We start from the raw sequence: 18,722 nt of genomic DNA on the forward strand, positions 1-18,722 counted from the left end.
GAAACTTATGGACTAAGCAGAACTGGACAAATTGACTGGGAAGATCAGATATCAAAGGGATCACAATTTCATCGAGGACTGGGGAAAGTTTACATATTATCTGAAAAGCATATGTGACGAACAAACAACGCTAGTGGGATTTAAAGAGGCTTTGTGAAGTTAAAGGTGTATTGTAAAAAAGAAATAGAACTGTAAGGATAATATTAAATGGCAATATAAAATATAGAGAATGTGTAAAAATATGGATGATTGGCGGAGAAGCTGGTGGAAGTTCAAAAAGCTGAAATTTGTGAAAATTGTTTGAGATGGCGAATTTGTAAAAGAAAAATTTAATAAAAATTATTTTTAAAAAAATTAACCTAAAGATTAACAAAATCTACATCAAAGCTACTTTCTATCTTTATGTACTGAGGACGCCCGGTGAAGCAACTGGTCTGTGTTTCAGAATGCTATACGTGACTGTCAGGCAGTGAGAAAATGGCAGAGGTACAGAGGGTTGTGGGATTCGATAGGAAATCATGTCAAATGGCTCAAGCCCAGTCAAAGCAATGTGTTCATTGCTGACACAATGGCTTGCTACATTTCCCATAATTCCTCATAGCAATCCCACCTGACCACCACAATTAACTGCTGGAGTCATGTTGTGTGGGGGAGAGACACCGCATCCTGACACTTTCATCAAGCTGCCTCCTGGGTAAGCTTAGTAGCCATGGAATAAGAGAAGAGGTCCTCTTGTGGATCAGGAATGGAAGTTGCAGGAAGCAGAAAATAGTATTAAGTGGATAGTTCCTTCAAATGGGGGGCTGTGGTGCCACATGTTCTTGACCAAAAGCTCGCAAGGACAATCTGGCCACATCATGTTTCACCAACTAGAGATTCTGGACCAGACCCAAGGGCAGCCCCAGAAAAAGTGCATTGCAGTAGTCCAGCTCCACGTTTTCCAGTGCTCCAGTGGTCAGGCTATTCCTGTTCACAAACAGCCATAGAGGACACGTGGGTCTCTAGTGACAAAGGCGTATGCAAGAGTACCCCCAAACTATGCATTTGCTACACAGGCTTAGGATCCAAGGCCATTATTGTGAAAATGAATTAATTGTAAGTAAAGAACCCTTTTTCTGTACCAGTCGGAATCCTGAGTATTTTATTTTACCTTTTTAGTCATGCTAATGTGTGAATGAGACCGATTTTGAGCGGTGCCATGGCTGGCACAACCAAAGAAGTTGCCCTGTGCCGTAGAACATATGAGTGGGCCTCCCTGCCTCCACCCAGCCGCTAGGTAGAACAAAAGCCAGAGTTGTCTGAGTGAGTGGAGCTGGAAGCAGGATGGAAGTTGGACGCACAAAGACACACATGCTCTGTGCTGGATTCAAAGCAGTGACTAATGCAGTGCTGATGCTCCGTGGAGTATTAACGCGGTGAAGCCCTGCTATCTATGCTCAGGTTGCAGGTACACTGGGACCTCGGGTTAAGAGCTTAATTCGTTCCGGAGGTCCGTTCTTCACTTGAAACTGTTCTTAACCTGAGACACCACTAATGGGGCCTCCCGCTGCTGCCGCCACGCGACTTCTTTTCTCATCCTGAAGCAAAGTTCTTAACACGAGGTAATATTTTTGGGTTAGCGGCTCCTCCTGGGCTCCTGCCTGCGTTGCTCCGCTTGTGCTCGGCTTGCCAAGGGTTAAAAGGCACAGAGCTGGGTTTCTAGAGAGGACAGGAAGTGGAGGCGTGGGGGGGGCAAGGTCCTCCCGAGCCAAAGCCCCTCCCTCGCCATTCCCGCCTGCAAGCGGAGGGGCTGCTTCCGTCTCCCTCTCTCTTTTGCAAGAGCTGCCTGGGGGTGAGTCTCGCCTCCCTCTCCCTCCGGGTGCAATGGGGAGAAGGGGCTGCGGGGGAAGATGCCTGGGGGGCTGGCCAGATCGTGCATGGGGGGCGCCAAATGGGAGGGGGAGGGGGTCTTGGAGGGGGGAGCCTGCAGAGAGAGCCCTGGAGTCTCGATCAAGAGTTGAGGAGGAGGAGGAGGAGGAAGGGTCTTCTTCCTCTTGACCGGCATCGCTACTGTGTCTTTTCTCCTGGCAGATCAAGGAGACCAGGAGACAGCAGAAACCGCTACATTTGTAGCAGGGCGATTGGAGCGAGATCTCTTATGATTGGATCGCTTTTCTAACGTAGCTCACCTTTTTTCTTTCTTTAATCAGTTTGGTCGTTTATACTGATGTCAGCCTCCAGGACGTACTTTGTATACCAAACTATATAGCAGACTATATCTGGTCTAGGGAACTCTGCCCCACAAATAACCCAGAGATGCATTTTCAATAAAAGCACACATTCTGCTCATGTAAAAACACCAGGCAGGTTTGGAGTTCATTGTCAGGAGCAGGGCTAGGCAAACTGAGGCCCGGGGGCCGGATGCGGCCCAATCGCCTTCTAAATCCGGCCCAGGGACGGTCCAGGAATCAGCGTGGTTTTTCCATGAGTAGAATACAGTGGTACTTCGGGTGAAGTACTAAATTCGTTCCGGAGGTCCATTCTTAACCTGAAACTGTTCTTAACCTGAGGTACCACCTTAGCTAATAATAATAATGTGGCCTCCCTCTGGTGCCGTGCCGCCAGAGCACAATTTCTGTTCTCATCCTGAAGCAAAGTTCTTAACCCGAGGTACTATTTCTGGGTTAGCGGAGTGTGTAACCTGAAGCATATGTAACCTGAAGCGTATGTAACCCGAGGTACCACTGTATGTCCTTTTATTTAAAATGCATCCCTGGGTTATTTGTGGGGCATAGGGATTTGTTCCTTTTTCTCTCTCTTCAAAATATAGTCCGGCTGACCACATGGTCTGAGGGACGGTGGACCGACCCACGGCTGAAAAAAGTTGCTGACCCCTGGTCTATAGCTCTCCTTCTGGAGTCAGAGAGGATAGTCACTTTCAAGGGCACCATTTAAGATGTAGAGGTTTAGCCTGAATGCTGTTTGAGCCAAGCAGATGCCTGCAAAGTTTGATTTCTGATCTTTGGAACAACGGGTGAGGAGGAATCCATTGGTTTCACGGTTGGGAGGAGAGCATTTGTGCTGTGTATAAAAGGCATGATCATTAGGGCCCAATCTGGCATTGAGATCCCCTCCTAAAACTACAGATGCCTTTGGTTAAGCAAAATAAGGTCAGTGGTATAAATTTCCCTTTCAGTCCACAAGTCTCTGATCTGAGATTTCTGCCTCATTGGGTTCACATCAGCGTAAATTACCAACAGGGCCTGGTGGCTGAATTGGATTAACACTGCCCTGGCTTATGACTTAGAATCATAGAATCCTAGAGTTGGAAGAGACCACAAGGGCCATCGAGTCCAACCCCCTGCCAAGCAGGAAACACCATCAGAGCACTCCTGACATATGGTTGTCAAGCCTCTGCTTAAAGACCTCCAAAGTAGGAGACTCCACCACACTCCTTGGCAGCAAATTCCACTGTCGAACAGCTCTTACTGTCAGGAAGTTCTTCCTAATGTTTAGGTGGAATCTTCTTTCTTGAAGTTTGGATCCATTGCTCCGTGTCCGCTTCTCTGGAGCAGCAGAAAACAACCTTTCTCCCTCCTCTATGTGACATCCTTTTATATATTTGAACATGGCTATCATATCACCCCTTAACCTCCTCTTCTCCAGGCTAAACATGCCCAGCTCCCTTAGCCATTCCTCATAAGGCATCGTTTCCAGGCCTTTGACAATTTTGGTTGCCCTCCTCTGGACACGTTCCAGTTTGTCAGTGTCCTTCTTGAATTGTGGTGCCCGGAACTGGACACAGTACTCCAGGTGAGGTCTGACCAGAGCAGAATACAGTGGCACTATTACTTCCCTTGATCTAGATGCTATACTCCTATTGATGCAGCCCAGAATTGCATTGGCTTTTTTAGCTGCCGCGTCACACTGTTGGCTCATGTAGATGCCCTTGGGGTAAGGAAAATAATTTCAGGTGTATAAATTTCCCTTTCAACCCACAAGTTTCTGATCTGAGATTTCTGACTCATTGGGGTCACATCAATAAAATTACCAAGAGGGCCTGGTGGCTGAATTGGATTAACACTGCCCTGGCTTATGACTTGAATGAGGGGAGAGGGCTTGAAATGGCACGTAGGGTAGTGGAGACTAGGACCCCCAGGCCCTCTTTCGCTCTTCCACGCTTTACCCCTAGATCTGCCCCAGTTGAGAATGAATGAAATCCATTGAGTAACTGCTCATCTGCTAAAACAAAAAAAATCCTTCCAGTAGCACCTTAAAGACCAACTAAGTTAGTTCTTGGTATGAGCTTTCGTGTGCATGCGAAATACACTGAAACAGAAGTTGCCAGATCCTTCTATATAGTAAGAAGGTGGGGAGGGGTGTTACTCAGGAGGGTTGTGGGAATGGGTGATTGGCAGATAGCTGTGATGAGCCTGTTGACGACTCTTAACGACTGCAATAGGTCTTACAGGAAAAAGCAAGGGGTGAGAAGGTGAAAAATGGCTTTGTCATGTATAATGAGATAAAAATCCAATGTCTTTGTTCAGACCAGGTCTCTCCATGGTTTTAAGTTGGTAATGAGTTGCTCATCTGCTGTCCATGTTTCCAGGATCATTGTTTGAGATGGTTGTAACTGCGTCTCCTTCTGTGACGAGGGAGAAGGTGCTGTGCCACCATGTTCCTGCTCCTCTGTTCTAGCGAGGAGACTGGGAGAATCCGTGCAGCGTGGTCAGCAATATGTGAATTCCAGGCAAGCAGGGCTGCCATCTCTTCAGCAGGGGAGACTTCCTTTCACTTGTCCGAGGAGAGGAGAGGGGAACTGTTTCTCCTGCGAATCCGGTTCCCTCACGGCCAGGTGGGACTTCTGAGATGGGGAAACACATGGGGCTCTGTTTCCAGGTTGGGCTTCTTCAAGGGCTTGTCAGAGGTTTCTTTTGCTTGCAGGGCAGATGCTTTGGGGAATCAGCTACTTGGAGTTGTAAAGATTCCTTGTATACTACTGGGAGTACAAGGAATATTCAGAAGAGTCACTCTCTGCATCACTTCCACTATTATTAGTAAAGTACTAGGGCGATCCTGCTGGGAGTACAAGATTCCCGATGGCTTTGCTCACAAGGTTCATAGGAACGTGCAGGCCCACTCACCACAACAAGGTGTTGATCCAGCGAGTGAGAAGTACATTTTTGCTAATTTAACCGGGGACAAATACCATCCAAACACCAGAAAATTTAAAACCAATAATAATAATAATAATAATAATAATAATAATAATAATAATAATAATAATTTATTATTTATACCCCGCCCATCTGGCTGGGTTTCCCCATCCACTCTGGGCGGCTTCCAACAGAATATTAAAATGCAATAATCTATTAAACATTAAAAGCTTCCCTAAACAGGGCTGCCTTCAGATGTCTTCTAAAAGTCTGGTAGTTGTTTCTCTCTTTGACATCTGGTGGGAGAGCATTCCACAGGGCAGGAGCCACTACCGAGAAGGCCCTACGCCTGGTTCCCTGTAACTTGGCTTCTCACAGGGAGGGAACCACCAGAAGGACACTGGACCTCAGTGTCTGGGCAGAACAAAGGGGGTGGAGACGCTCCTTCAGGTATACTGGGCCGAGGCCGTTTAGGGCTTTAAAAGTCAGCATTGACACTTTGAATTGTGCTTGGAAACGTACTGCGAGCCAGTGTAGGTCTTTCAAGACCGGTGTTATGTGGTCTCGGTGGCCTAACTTCCAAATCTAACTTCCAAAGCCAGTCTGTCATTAATTTATTATGTCCCACATCCTTCGCCCATTTTATCATAACGCATTTGACCTGGTCCTCTTTGGTGTCCCTTTCCAAAAGCAGATCGTTCATTTTTTACAGCTGTTTTATACTACCTTCTACTATTTCTCTCTGAAATCTTGACATTTGATAACTAAATCCTTTCTTTTCATGATTTTTAAAAGTTTCATTTAGTTGTAAATAGTGTAACCAGTCTATTACAGTTTCTCTCACTTCTTCAAAGTCCTTTAATTTTAATTGGTTGTCAGTTTCAGTTAACAGCTCTTTATGACTATGAAAACTTTTATGAACTTTTGCCTTATGATACCATAGATAAGCATGCCTGGTGTTGCAGTCTTCAGGTTTGGGGACAAGATGGTGACTGGTTTTTGCCCCAAGTTCTTTCCATAAGCCCCACTGAGTTCAATGGGATCTATTCTCAGGTCTCTACTGTGCAGACCATGCCGGTCTTACGAAGAGGGGAGAGGAGTAAACAGAGGAAATTGGAACCACCGGAAATGTTTATAAATGGGGTTTCTGTTGAGAAGGGGCTTCCCCATTTGTGCTTTTCCAGGGGCAGGAGAATCCAGTGAGAGCCAGTGTGGCGCAGTGGTTAAAAGCGGTAGACTCGTAATCTGGTGAACCGGGTTCGCATCTCCGCTCCACCACATGCAGCTGCTGGGTGACCTTGGGCTAGTCACACATCTCTGAAGTCTCTCAGCCCCACTCACCTCACAGAGTGTTTGTTGTGGGGGAGGAAGGGAAAGGAGAATGTTAGCCGCTTTGAGACTCCTTTATGTAGTGATAAAGCGGGATATCAAATCCAAACGCTTCATCTTCTTCTCTTCTTCTTCCCTGCAGGGCCTTTGAGGCTCCCTTTGCTTCTTCCTCTCTCCCAGGACCTTGCAGCTTGTTTTGGCTCCTTGACTCTTCAGGAAGGATGAAAGAGATGGATCTTGCAAAGCTAGCGGGGATGGAAGGGGGAAGATGGACGGTTGACCTGGTCAGGTTGTCTCCTGCATCCCTCCTCACAGCCTCTGAGCGTTCCTCTCTAGGGCTCTCAGAGAGATCTGGTGAGTTCCAGGGGATGGGAGATGGGGACACGGAGGGATGGAGCCAGAGAGGTATTGGGGCTTGCTCAGCCTGGGGGTGGAGGGAGGCAGACAGGCAGGCGGAGATTGAGAAGGTGAGCACCTTTCTGGGCTCCACCACCTGCCTGCCTGTGCCTTTGTCATCTGCAGGGAATTTGAGCTAGGAATACATCACAGCTCCCCGGCCACCACGATGTATTGGCAGCTCAAAATGTCTAATACCGGTGCCGTGACCTGAATGCCCTACCAATGTCAAAAAACTTACTGCTCCATCACACAGCAGTAGAAGCAACGAACTCTGCATGAGGAAGTCCAGGAGGAGAATCGTGGGATCCTGGACGCTCTTGGTAAAGCTCCCCGTTGGATCATAAGATCAGTTTTGAAATTCCATACATACATTCCTCCCCCCTAGGAGATCCTACAATATAGCTCCCTTTCTGTTCTTCAGACATAGAATATTCTGCCAGCTTTAACTTTCCAATGATAGTTACAATTCTGTCACATGACTCTGGCAATCTTTCTTTTCTTCATATCTTAGACCAAAAAAGTTTCTTATTAAATTGCGATGACATCTTCTAAATTTATAAACTTTCTCTAAATTGTGAAGAATTTCTCTGGCAGTAAGACATCTGCCTCAATACATTGTATCATTTCAAATCTGTATAACACTGTTCTCATTCTCCTATTCCACAGTGTAAAACTTCCTATGTGCATCCTAAAAATTTCTTTCTACTTTTCAATCTGCCTTTAAAAAATGTTTCTGAGAGGATAATTAAGAGTATACTGGCAAAGAGGTCAAAATGTTAATGTCAGTTTCTGAGGTAAAACATGTCACTTTACAACTCTGCACCTGTCTTTCTGGATTATTCGTGGTTTTCTGGATTTTGTGGGCCCCAAACCCATTTTCTGTGGTATTTATATGTGTGGAGGTTGCCCTGGGTTGTTTGACCCTTGAAAGACAGCTTTTTTTTCTTCTAGAAAAGACACCACAAGATTCTCTGTTTAGAGTTTATACAGAACACATTACATTACTTGATATACTAAAACACGTTTGCATGTGCTTATATCTAATATATCTATATCTATTATGTATTGATTTTGATTATTTCTACATTTATTCCATTTTTTATTCAAGACAATAAGCTCAAAAATCCAAAATAATTCAACATCAAATAATGCTGCTACATTAGGTATGAAGAGGGAATTACAAGTGCTTCTATCTATATGAGACTTTACAGACTTTTTCTGAGGCACATAGCAGCATAAAACAGGCAGCAGGTGCTCTCACAGAAAACCTCTCTCTCACTCGACAGTTGAGACCAGACCTAACTGAAAAAACAGCCTTCTGGAGTGACAGTCACCCTTTCCATAGCAACTTGGAGGCAACATTCACACACAGAGTTGTTAGGGAGGTTGAGGTAATTTCTGTCAGGTTTGGGTTTCTGCTTTAGCCTCTGCCCGTTTTTTAAAGAGAAGACCAATGTTAGAGTTGGAGTGGATTGTTGGGAAACTGCCAGGGAGATAACGTCCATCATGGCCCCCAAGCCGGAGTTCTGGACGATCATCAGCCTCCCGTAGTCACGCAGATCCAACAGTTAGGGGCACAAAGCCTTTGGAATTCCTAGCCACATTCCTAGGCTGGGTGCACCCTCTTTCAGCAGAAAGCACAGTCAAAAGCTTGCACCGCAGAAGAGCAGAAGAGCATAATTTACAGACTTTATTAGAACATGAACAGAACAAAAGAAAACACGTCCATTCTGTCAGCGTCTCTGAGCCGACTGAAATCGAAAGGAATATCAGAACAAAAACATCCTGTGATCAGGACATGCGCAGACTCTGTGACTCCCCAAAGCCTGCTCCCTTTAAGGTGGAACGGAAATATCCTAACATGGATTTCATGATTGTGGCAACAAAAATCCGTCCTAGAAAAGAGGTCGACAAATGCTGGTCGACAAAGGCCACGACCTCTGTTGAAAGACCTCACATCTTCTGTTCTTCCTCTTTGACAAATTTTCATTAGCATTGTTCAATAATTGGGGGCTCCGTTTCTTCCTGAGGATCTAATTAGTTTCTGTCTTTGTTGTAGGTGGTGATGAATTGGAAATGAAGAATGGGGGAGACCATGACAAAATCCACACAGTGGAGAAGCCAAATCAAAATTGGGAGTATGGAGAGAGCTCCAGTCAGAGTTCCCGTTCCCACCAAAGAACTCAAAGCGGGAAGGAAGGCTATCAGTGCTCAGAATGTGGGAAGAGCTTCAGTCGGAAGGGCAGTCTTACTTTGCATCAAAGAATTCATACAGGGGAGAAACCCTATCAGTGCTTGGAATGTGGAAAGAGGTTTCGTCAGAGTGGGGCTCTCACTTCCCACAAAAGAATACATACAGGAGAGAAACCTTACCAGTGCTTGGAATGTGGAAAGAGCTTCAGTCACAGCACCCATCTCACTTCCCACCAAAGAATTCATACAGGGGAGAAACCCTATCAGTGCTTTGAATGTGGAAAGAGCTTCAGTCACAGTTACAGTCTCACTTCCCACCAAAGAATTCATACAGGAGAGAAACCCTATCAGTGCTTTGAATGTGGAAAGAGCTTCAGTTGGAAGGACTGTCTCACTTCCCATCAAAGAATTCATACAGAGGAGAAACCCTTTCAGTGCTTTGAATGTGGAAAGAGCTTCAGTAGAAGCTCACATCTCACTTCCCATCAAAGAATTCACACAGGGGAGAAACCCTATCAGTGCTTTCAATGTGGAAAGAGCTTCAGTCACAGCTACCATCTCACTTCCCACCAAAGAATTCATACAGGAGAGAAACCCTATCAGTGCTTTGAATGTGGAAAGAGCTTCAGTCACAGTTACAGTCTCACTTCCCATCAAAGAATTCATACAGAGGAGAAACCCTATCAGTGCTTGGAATGTAGGAAGAGCTTCAGTCGGAAGCACAAACTCACTTTGCATCAAAGAATTCATACTGGAGAGAAACTCCATCAGTGCTTGGAATGTGGGAAGAGCTTCAGTCGGAAGGACAGTCTCACTTCGCATCAAAGAATTCATACAGGGGAGAAACCCTATCAGTGCTTTGAATGTGGAAAGAGCTTCAGTAAGAGCGCCCATCTCACTTCCCATCACACAGTTCATACAGGGGAGAAACCCTGTTAGTGCTCGGAATGTGAGAAGAACTTCAGTCGGAAGGACAAACTCACTTTGCATCAAAGAATTCATACAGGGGAGAAACCCTATCAATTCATACAGGGGAGAAACCCTTTTAAGATCAAAGGAAGAGAGAGACAAGATCCTAGGTCTACACTTCAAGAAAGCAATTGAAATACAAGATAAAAGGGTGGAAATTTATAGAGATATTCCGAGACAGTTGCTGGACCTTAGAGCCACCTACTCAGAACTAGCAAAATTGCTGAGACACAACGCAATTCCCTATAGGTGGGAGTTTCCACAAGGATTATCTTTCACTTACAAAGAAAGGAAGATAAAAATTAGAACACCTGAAGATAACCAGAAGTTCCTTCACGACCACGGAGAAGATCTCCAAAAAGGAGTGGATTGGCTTCCAGCCTTACCAGTACCAATACTGCCTGGAAGCGGGCTAACGCCTGCACCCTCGGGATCTGAGCAAAAGGAAGACACCCCTTCCTAAGAACATCTTAATTAGAACAGGATGTCTCTGCAGCTACTTAGTTGGAACATAAATGGCGGGAATTCTCCGGAAAAAAGAAGGAGGATATTTCATATCCTGAAAAAAGAACAATTGGATGTAATATGCCTTCAAGAAACACATGTGACCAGGCTCCATAGGAAAGTATTAATTAATAAAAGACTTGGCCAGGAATTTATCTCATCAGATAAAGTTAAAAAAAGAGGCGTTGTAATTTATGCAAAGGAGAACCTGTCACCAAAATTTCTATTCAAAGATGACCATGGAAGAATTCTCGCAGTTGAAATCCAAACACAAGGGGAAAAGATTTTGATATTGATATTAGGAGTTTATGCGCCAAATGATGGAAAATCAGAATTCTATAAGAAGCTGCATGAGACAATGATGGACTATTTGGACTATTCTAACATTATTGTGATGGGAGATATGAATGGGGTGGTGTCTACAAACATGGACAAATCCCAAAATCAAAACTTAACAACAGACGGCAGACTCCCTAAAACCTTTTTTGAAATGACAGACAATATGGACTTGATTGACATTTGGAGGACAAGGAACCCCCTGGGTAAAGAGGGAACCTTCTTCTCTGAGGCCCACTTGTCATGGACACGAATTGACCAAATTTGGATATCTAGAGGGCTGGCCCCGAAAACAAAAAAAGTGGAAATCTGCCCAAAAACCTGCTCCGACCATAATGCCTTAAAAATGGAATTGAGACTTTTTCCAACTGGATCCTTCAGGTGGAGAATGAATGACACCTTGTTAAGAGATCAAGAGATTGTTAAGAAGGCCCAAAAAATGCTAAAGGACTACTTTGAAATAAATTTGAACACTACAGTGGAGAAAAGAACAATCTGGGACGCAAGTAAAGCCGTAATGAGAGGGTTTCTGATACAACAGAATACAATAAAGAGGAAATTTTGGAATGGAAAAAAAGAAAAAATTCTAGAGAAAATAAGCGAAGGAGAGAAAAAGCTGAGAACCAAACCAAAGTCCAAAGAGGTGCTAAGAGAGATCAAATTTCATCAAGCACAATATTCGAAACTGATCAATCAAGAGATTGAGTGGAAAATTAAACAAATGAAGCAGAGATCGTTCGAATCAGCAAATAAATGTGGAAAGTTGCTAGCTTGGCAGCTGAAAAAAAGACAAAAGTTAAATACGGTTACAAACTTGGAGATTCAAGGAAAAATAGTTCAGAAACCAGAAGAAATAAGAAAGTGCTTCCACAGATATTTCAAAGAACTTTACGCACAGGGGCCTCAGAAAGAACCGGAAATAGATCAATTTTTGAGGATAAATGGACTACCTAAAATAAGTCAAGATAAAAGATCAATTCTTAACAGCAAGATAACTCAACAGGAAATTGAAGGTGCCATCCAGAACATGCAGCTGGGCAAATCTCCAGGCCCGGATGGACTTACCTCCAAATATTATAAGACTCTGAAGGACTTCTTGATACAACCGTTGTTGGAGGTTTGTAACCAGATCATGGAGGGGAGAAAGGCACCGGAAACGTGGAAAGAAGCATTCATCACATTGATTCCCAAGTCAGAAAGGGAAAAGACTCAGCTTAAGAATTACCGTCCCATCTCACTCCTGAATGTGGATTACAAAATATTTGCAGACATTTTAGCAAATAGACTTAAAAATGTACTAAATGAAGTAATTCACAAGGACCAAGCAGGCTTTCTCCCTGGCAGACATATGTCTGACAACACCAGGAACATTATTGATATACTGGAGTTGTTGCGAATTAGAAACACAAGGGCTGCTTTAATCTTTATTGATGCGGAGAAAGCATTTGACAATATTTCTTGGATGTTTATGAAGAAAAACTTGGAAGGGATGGGAGTGGGACGGGGGTTTGAAAATGGACTAGAAGCAATCTACTCAGAACAAAAAGCTAAATTGATAGTGAACAATGTGGTATCGGAGGAACTTCAAATTGAAAAAGGGACACGACAGGGGTGCCCTTTATCCCCTCTCTTATTTATTTCTGTTCTGGAGGTATTGCTGAATATGATCAGAGAGGACCAGTTGGTGCAGGGTATAGTGGTCGGAGCGAAACAATACAAATTGAAAGCTTTTGCAGATGACCTAGTTATTACAGTACAGGAGCCAGAATCTAGCACAAAAAGAGTTCTTGAACTTATTTTGGAGTTTGGTCGGGTGGCGGGATTCAAGCTAAACAAACAAAAAACTAAGGTTTTGGCTAAAAATATGACGCCTACAGAGATAGAGGGGTACCAGAAAGAGACAGAGTTAAGTGTGGTTAAAAAAGTGAAATACCTGGGGGTATCTTTGTCCACCAAAAATTTAAACCTATTTAAAGATAATTATGAAAAATGTTGGTCGGAGATTAAAAAAGATTTGGATATTTGGTCAAGATTGAAACTTACCTTGTCAGGCCGAATCGCAGCTATAAAGATGTGTGTTCTGCCAAAAATGTTATTTTTATTTCAAACCCTCCAGGTCGTGGACAGAATGGAATGTTTCGGAAAATGGCAGAAGGATATATCTAAGTTTGTCTGGCAGGGCAAAAAGCCCCGAATTAAATTTAAAATACTAACTGACTCAAAAGAAAGAGGGGGGTTTGCCCTGCCGGATCTAAGGTTGTACTATGAGGCTGCAGCCTTCTGCTGGTTGAAGGATTGGTTTTTGTTGGAAAACACCGATGTTCTAGATCTGGAAGGGTTTGACAATGTTTATGGTTGGCATGCATACTTGTGGTATGACAAGGCGAAGGTTCATAAATTGTTTAAAAACCATATTGTCAGAAAATCAATTTTTGCCGTCTGGATGAAGTACAAGGACTTATTAGAAAGCAAGACCCCGAGGTGGTTATCACCAGTGGAAGCCAAGATCTCTAAAAAGAGGCCCAATATGGAGGCCTACTGGCCAAAATATTGGGAACTGATTGAAAGAGTTGGAGATAATTGGAAGCTCCAAAGCCAGGACAAACTAAAAAATAAGGTGCGAGATTGGTTACACTATGCTCAAATTCAAGAGGTATTTAAAATGGATAAAAAAGTGGGTTTCCAGTTGGAGAAATCGAAACTGGAGACGGAGTTATTAGAACCAAAGACTAAGGTACTTTCGAGGATGTATGACTTGCTGCTTAAATGGAACACACAGGATGAGACAGTTAAATCTGCTATGATAAAATGGGCACAGGATGTAGGACACAACATTATGTCTGAGGACTGGGAAAGGTTATGGAACACCGGTATGAAATTCACGGCATGTAGTGCCTTGAAAGAGAACATTATGAAAATGGTATACCGGTGGTACATGACCCCAGTCAAGCTGGCTAAAATATATCATCTTTCTGATAATAAGTGTTGGAAATGTAAGGAGGCAGAAGGGACATTCTTTCACCTCTGGTGGACCTGCCCGAAAGTAAAGGCCTTTTGGGAAATGATACATAATGAGCTGAAAAAGGTATTTAGATATACCTTTTCTAAGAAACCAGAGGCTTTTCTTCTGGGCATGGTGGACCGGAAGGTGCCAAAGAAGGATAGAACCTTGTTTATGTATGCAACCACAGCAGCTAGGATTCTTATCGCAAAGTTCTGGAAGACACCAGATTTACCCACACTGGAGGACTGGCAGACGCAGCTGATGGACTACATGGAGTTGGCAGAAATGACTGGCAGAATTCGAGATCTGAGCGAGGAAAAAATGGAGGAGGACTGGAAAAAATTTAAGGACTATTTGCAAAAATATTATAAGTTGTTTGAATGTTAAGATTGTGCACGATTAAGAAACGTTATGCTTCTGCAATTTATTTAAGTAAATGATAAAGTAAGTATTGATGGGGAAAAAAAACGAGACAAATTATAAACAAAATATTATGTTTATTAAGAGTGTTAAAACTAAATTACAAATTTTCAAAATTGGTAACATAATAAATTTAAAGGTATAATAAGATGGGAAACAAGATAACAAATTGCTGAACTGGCTAGAACAATGAATGCAATGCCGAGAGGATGTGAGGAGGTCCAAAAGCGAATTGTTGAAGGACGTTATGAAAGTTTTTCTTCTTTTTCTTTACTTTTCTCTATATATAAAAAATGTTTCTTGCATGTTGCTATGTAAACAAATCTGTTAACCTATGGAAAGAAACGCAATAAAAATTTCTTATAAAAAAAAAAATAAAAAAAAAGAAACCCTATCAATAATAATAATAATAATTTTTATTTATATCCCGCCCTCCCCAGCCGAAGCCGGGCTCAGGGCGTCTAACAACAATCAAATAATCAAACAGTAAAATAGTCATACAATCTAAAAAATAATTCATTATAAAAATTAATTAAATCAAATTGGTGGCAACCAATTAAGCAAAATTCTGTGCAGGTTGCCAGACGAGGGAGTCAGGCTGCACCCTGACGAAAGGCCTGGCGGAACAACTCTGTCTTGCAGGCCCTGCGGAAAGATGTCAGGTCCCGCAGGGCCCTAGTCTCTTGTGACAGAGCATTCCACCAGATTGGAGCCACAGCCGAGAAGGCCCTGGCTCTAGTTGAGGCCAGCCTAACCTCTCTGAGGCCTGGGACCTTGAGGATGTTATTATTTGCAGACCATAGGTTTCTCTGTGGGGCATACCAGGAGAGGCAGTCTCGTAGGTACGAGGGTCCTAGGCCGTATAGGGCTTTAAAGGTTAAAACCAGCACCTTAAACCTGATCCTGTACTCCACCGGGAGCCAGTGCAGCTGGTATAGTACCGGATGAATGTGATCTCGCAGCAAAGACCCCATAAGGAGTCTCGCCGTGGCATTCTGCACCCGCTGGAGTTTCTGGGTCAGTCTCAAGTGCAGCCCCACATAGAGCGAGTTACAATAATCCAGTCTGGAGGTGACCGTCGCATGGATCACAGTGGCTAGGTCAGGGGGAGAGAGATAAGGGGCCAACTGATTAGCTTGGCGGAGATGGAAAAATGCCGCCTTTGTTATAGCTGTAATCTGCGCCTCCATAGAGAGGGAGGTATCGAAGATTACACCCAAACTCTTAACGGACGGTGCTGGCACTAATTGCACCCCCGCAAGAGATAAGAGTTGCCCCCTCAATCCCATATCGTCCCGCCCCAGCCAGAGGACCTCTGTCTTCGAAGGATTTAACTTCAACCGGCTCCCACGTAACCATCCAGCCACAGCTTCCAGACATCTGGTCAGTGTGTCTGGGGCCGAGTCAGGATGGCCATCCATCAACAGATAGAGTTGGATGTCATCAGGATACTGATGGCAACCCAGCCCAAAACTCCGGACAAGCTGGGCGAGGGGGCGCATAAAGATGTTAAAAAGCATCGGGGAGAGAATTGCACCATGAGGTGCTCCACACACCAAGGAGTGGCGCGATGACAATTCCCCCCCAAGCGCCACCCTCTGTCCTCGACCAGAGAGAAACGAGCGCAGCCATTGAAGGACTGTGCCCTGGATCCCCACGTCGGCAAGGCGGTGGTCCAGGAGTTCGTGATCGACCATGTCAAAGGCTGCTGACAGATCTAGAAGAATCAGCAGCCCCGACCCGCCTCGATCCAGCTGCCTACGGAGATCATCTGTTACGGCGACCAGAGCCGTCTCGGTCCCATGACCATCGCGGAAGCCGGACTGGAATGGATCCAAAGCAGATGTTTCATCCAGAAACCTACCAAGCTGTTCAGCAACCGCTCTTGGAACCGCTATCAGTGCTTTGAATGTGGAAAGAGCTTCAGTCACAGCACCCATCTCACTTCCCATCAAAGAATCCATACAGGGGAGAAACCCTATCACTGCTTGGAGTGTGGGAAGAGCTTCAAAAAGAGGGCAGGTCTCATCCGCCATCAAATAATTCATACAGTGGCACCTCAGGTTAAAAACTTAATTCGTTCTGGAGGTCCACTCTTAACCTGAAACTGTTCTTAAGCTGAAGCACCACTTTAGCTAATGGGGCTTCCTGCTGCTGCCTCACGATTTCTGTTCTCACTCTGAAGCAAAGTTCTTAACCCGAGGTACTATTTCTGGGTTAGTGGAGTCTGTAACCTGAAGCGTCTGTAACCTGAGGTACCACCGTACAGGGCATGAAGTGTCTAGAAATGTGGAAACAGCTTCTCTTCCAAGAGGCGTCTAGCTTCCCATGAAGAAATTCATGTGATTGAGCAGGTGGTTGCTGAAGAACTCCAGGCATGCCTGGAGGATGGGGACCATTTGGATCCCTTCCAATCGGGAATCAGGCCTCATATTGGGACTGAAACTGCCTTGGTTGTGCTGGTCGATGATCTCCGGCGTGCTAGGGACAAAGGTGAAAGGTGTTTCCTGGTTCTGCTGGAGCTCTCAGTGGCCTTTGATACCATCGACCACGACATCCTTCTGCACCGTCTAGCGGAGCTGGGAGCTGAGGGTTATACAGTGGTTCCACTCCTTCCTCCTGTGCCGTGTTCAGAAAGTGGTGGTGGGTGATGAGTGTTCAGACCCCTGGGCTCTCACTTGTGGGGTGCCTCAGGCTTCTGTCCTCTCCTCCATGCTTTTCAACATCTACATGCAGCCGCTGGGAAAGATCGTCAGGGGGTTTGGGCTGGGTGTTCATCAGTATGCACATGATACCCAGCTCTAACTCTCTTTTAAATCAGAACCAGTGAAAGTGCTGAAGGTCCTGTGTGAGTGTCTGGAGGCCGTTGGAGATAGATGGCAGGTAACTGATTGAGGTTGAATCCTGACAAGACAGAAGTGCTGTTCTTGGGTGACAGGGGGCGAGCTGGTGTTGAGGACTCGCTTGGACTACTGCAACACATTCTATATGGGGTTATCTTTGAAGAGAGCACATAACACCGGTCTTGAAAGACCTACATTGGCTCTCAGTACGTTTCTGGACAGAATTCAAAGTGTTGGTGCTCACCTTTAAAGCCCTTAACAGCCTCGGCCCAGTATATCTAAAGGAGTGTCTCCACCCCCATCCTTCTGTCTGCACACTGAGGTCCAACTCCCAGGGTCTTCTGCTGTCTCCCTCACTGCAGGAAGTGAAGATACAGGGCCTTCTCGGTAGTGGCATCCGCCCTGTGGAATGCCCTCCTACCAGATGTCAAAGAAATAAACAACTATCTGACTTTGAGAAGACATCTCAAGGGAGCCCTGTTTAGGGAAGCTTTTAATATGTGATGAATTATTGTATTTTAATATTTTGCTGGAAGCCACCCAGAGTGGTTGGAGAAACCCAGCCAGATGGATGGGGTATAAATAAACTATTGCTATTGTTATTGTTTTAAGCACTTTCCCATGCAATATGGGAATCCACATCCATCTGAAATTCAGGAGCAGTTGGACAATCCCCAGATTCAGGGGATCTACTTTTGGGGCCATCTTGTAGAAAAAGGGGAACTGGGTTTTATCATGAATAGTAGGAACAGTGTATCCATAACTTGCCCAGGACACAAAGGGAGAGGTGAGTGCTTTGCTGTGGTTCCAGGACAAATCTCAGACAGTTGACCAACTACAGTCCCACACACAAAGATCAAGACAAAATGCTGGCCGTGTAGAACGGGAGGAGGTCTTCCAGAATGCCTCCAGACTCTCAATATTGTGTGGGACTGAATCACATCCCAGAATATTAGACTAGGGACTCAGCTACATTACTCAAAAAAACTGTGTTTTGAATGCATTATAAACAAGCAACGTGGTTTTTAAAAGCAGTGGTGGGGTGGCATAGGGCATTTGACACCAGTATTGAGTGCTCCTGCTTCCAGGTTCCATCCCACCCCCACCTTTGGGAGAGTCCAAAAAGGAAAGAATGAAAAGCCCATGGCAGAGGCACAATTCCGTCTTAACACCAAACCAGCCATACCTGTGGGATTTTGTAGATGCTTGACACAGGTGACATATGTCTAGAAATATCAGCTTCTGCATCTTCAAGAACAGCCAACAGGTTATTCCTCTTCTGACAGTCATAGTTTGGAATGTCTGCGTGCCCAGTAGAGAGCAGGTCTAGCAGGGCATCAGAAGTCATCCTTGCATTAGAATAATGGTCATAGATGACATAGCTGAGGGTGACATTGGGTAAGAGCCTGCGGTCCTGATTGATTTCACGAACGGCAGCCAGGAAGGACAGGACATTCCAGAATTTCCCATGATAGCCACTGGAATGAAAAAGTGCCCTACACTGAATGAAAACGTTTCTAATTCTTTCTGCATCTAAACTCTCAGCTGTTTCCAGCACAGAAAATAAAACGGGTCCACCCTGAGATGCTT

The 18,722-nt window shown here is 44.6% G+C and overlaps 3 protein-coding genes across 3 annotated transcripts in view; 2 read left to right on the forward strand and 1 right to left on the reverse strand.

Annotated features, from left to right (window-relative positions):
• The window catches only part of LOC308579730 (uncharacterized protein), a gene marked incomplete at its 5' end in the record, with an annotated part of 47,567 nt that extends 28,852 nt beyond the window's left edge, over positions 1 to 18,715 (forward strand). Inside the window, one exon of the mRNA XM_081180662.1 lies at positions 16,568 to 18,715. The remainder of the gene's footprint in view (positions 1 to 16,567) is intronic.
• Positions 1 to 18,722, reverse strand: part of LOC308580643 (uncharacterized protein) — a 241,891-nt gene that overhangs the window by 36,914 nt on the left and 186,255 nt on the right. The window lies entirely within an intron of this gene.
• LOC308580927 (uncharacterized protein) lies at positions 1,783 to 10,072 on the forward strand. The gene is made up of 4 exons (XM_081183235.1): positions 1,783 to 1,831; positions 4,678 to 4,834; positions 6,607 to 6,818; positions 8,923 to 10,072. Exons 3-4 carry the CDS (start codon positions 6,686 to 6,688, stop codon positions 9,993 to 9,995), a joined length of 1,206 nt encoding a protein of 401 aa, XP_081039361.1. The 5' UTR covers positions 1,783 to 1,831; positions 4,678 to 4,834; positions 6,607 to 6,685; the 3' UTR covers positions 9,996 to 10,072.

This window comes from Podarcis bocagei (genome assembly GCF_964188305.1).
Source record: "Podarcis bocagei genome assembly, chromosome: 2".
In the NCBI taxonomy this organism is placed as follows: domain Eukaryota; kingdom Metazoa; phylum Chordata; class Lepidosauria; order Squamata; family Lacertidae; genus Podarcis; species Podarcis bocagei.

Coding starts and splice junctions, on each gene's coding strand:
- LOC308580927 (XM_081183235.1), top strand. CDS start 6,686: ATGAAAGAGATGGATCTTGCAAAGCTAGCGGGGATGGAAGGGGGAAGA. Junction 6,819..8,922: donor AGGGCTCTCAGAGAGATCTG/GTGAGTTCCAGG, acceptor TCTTTGTTGTAG/GTGGTGATGAATTGGAAATG.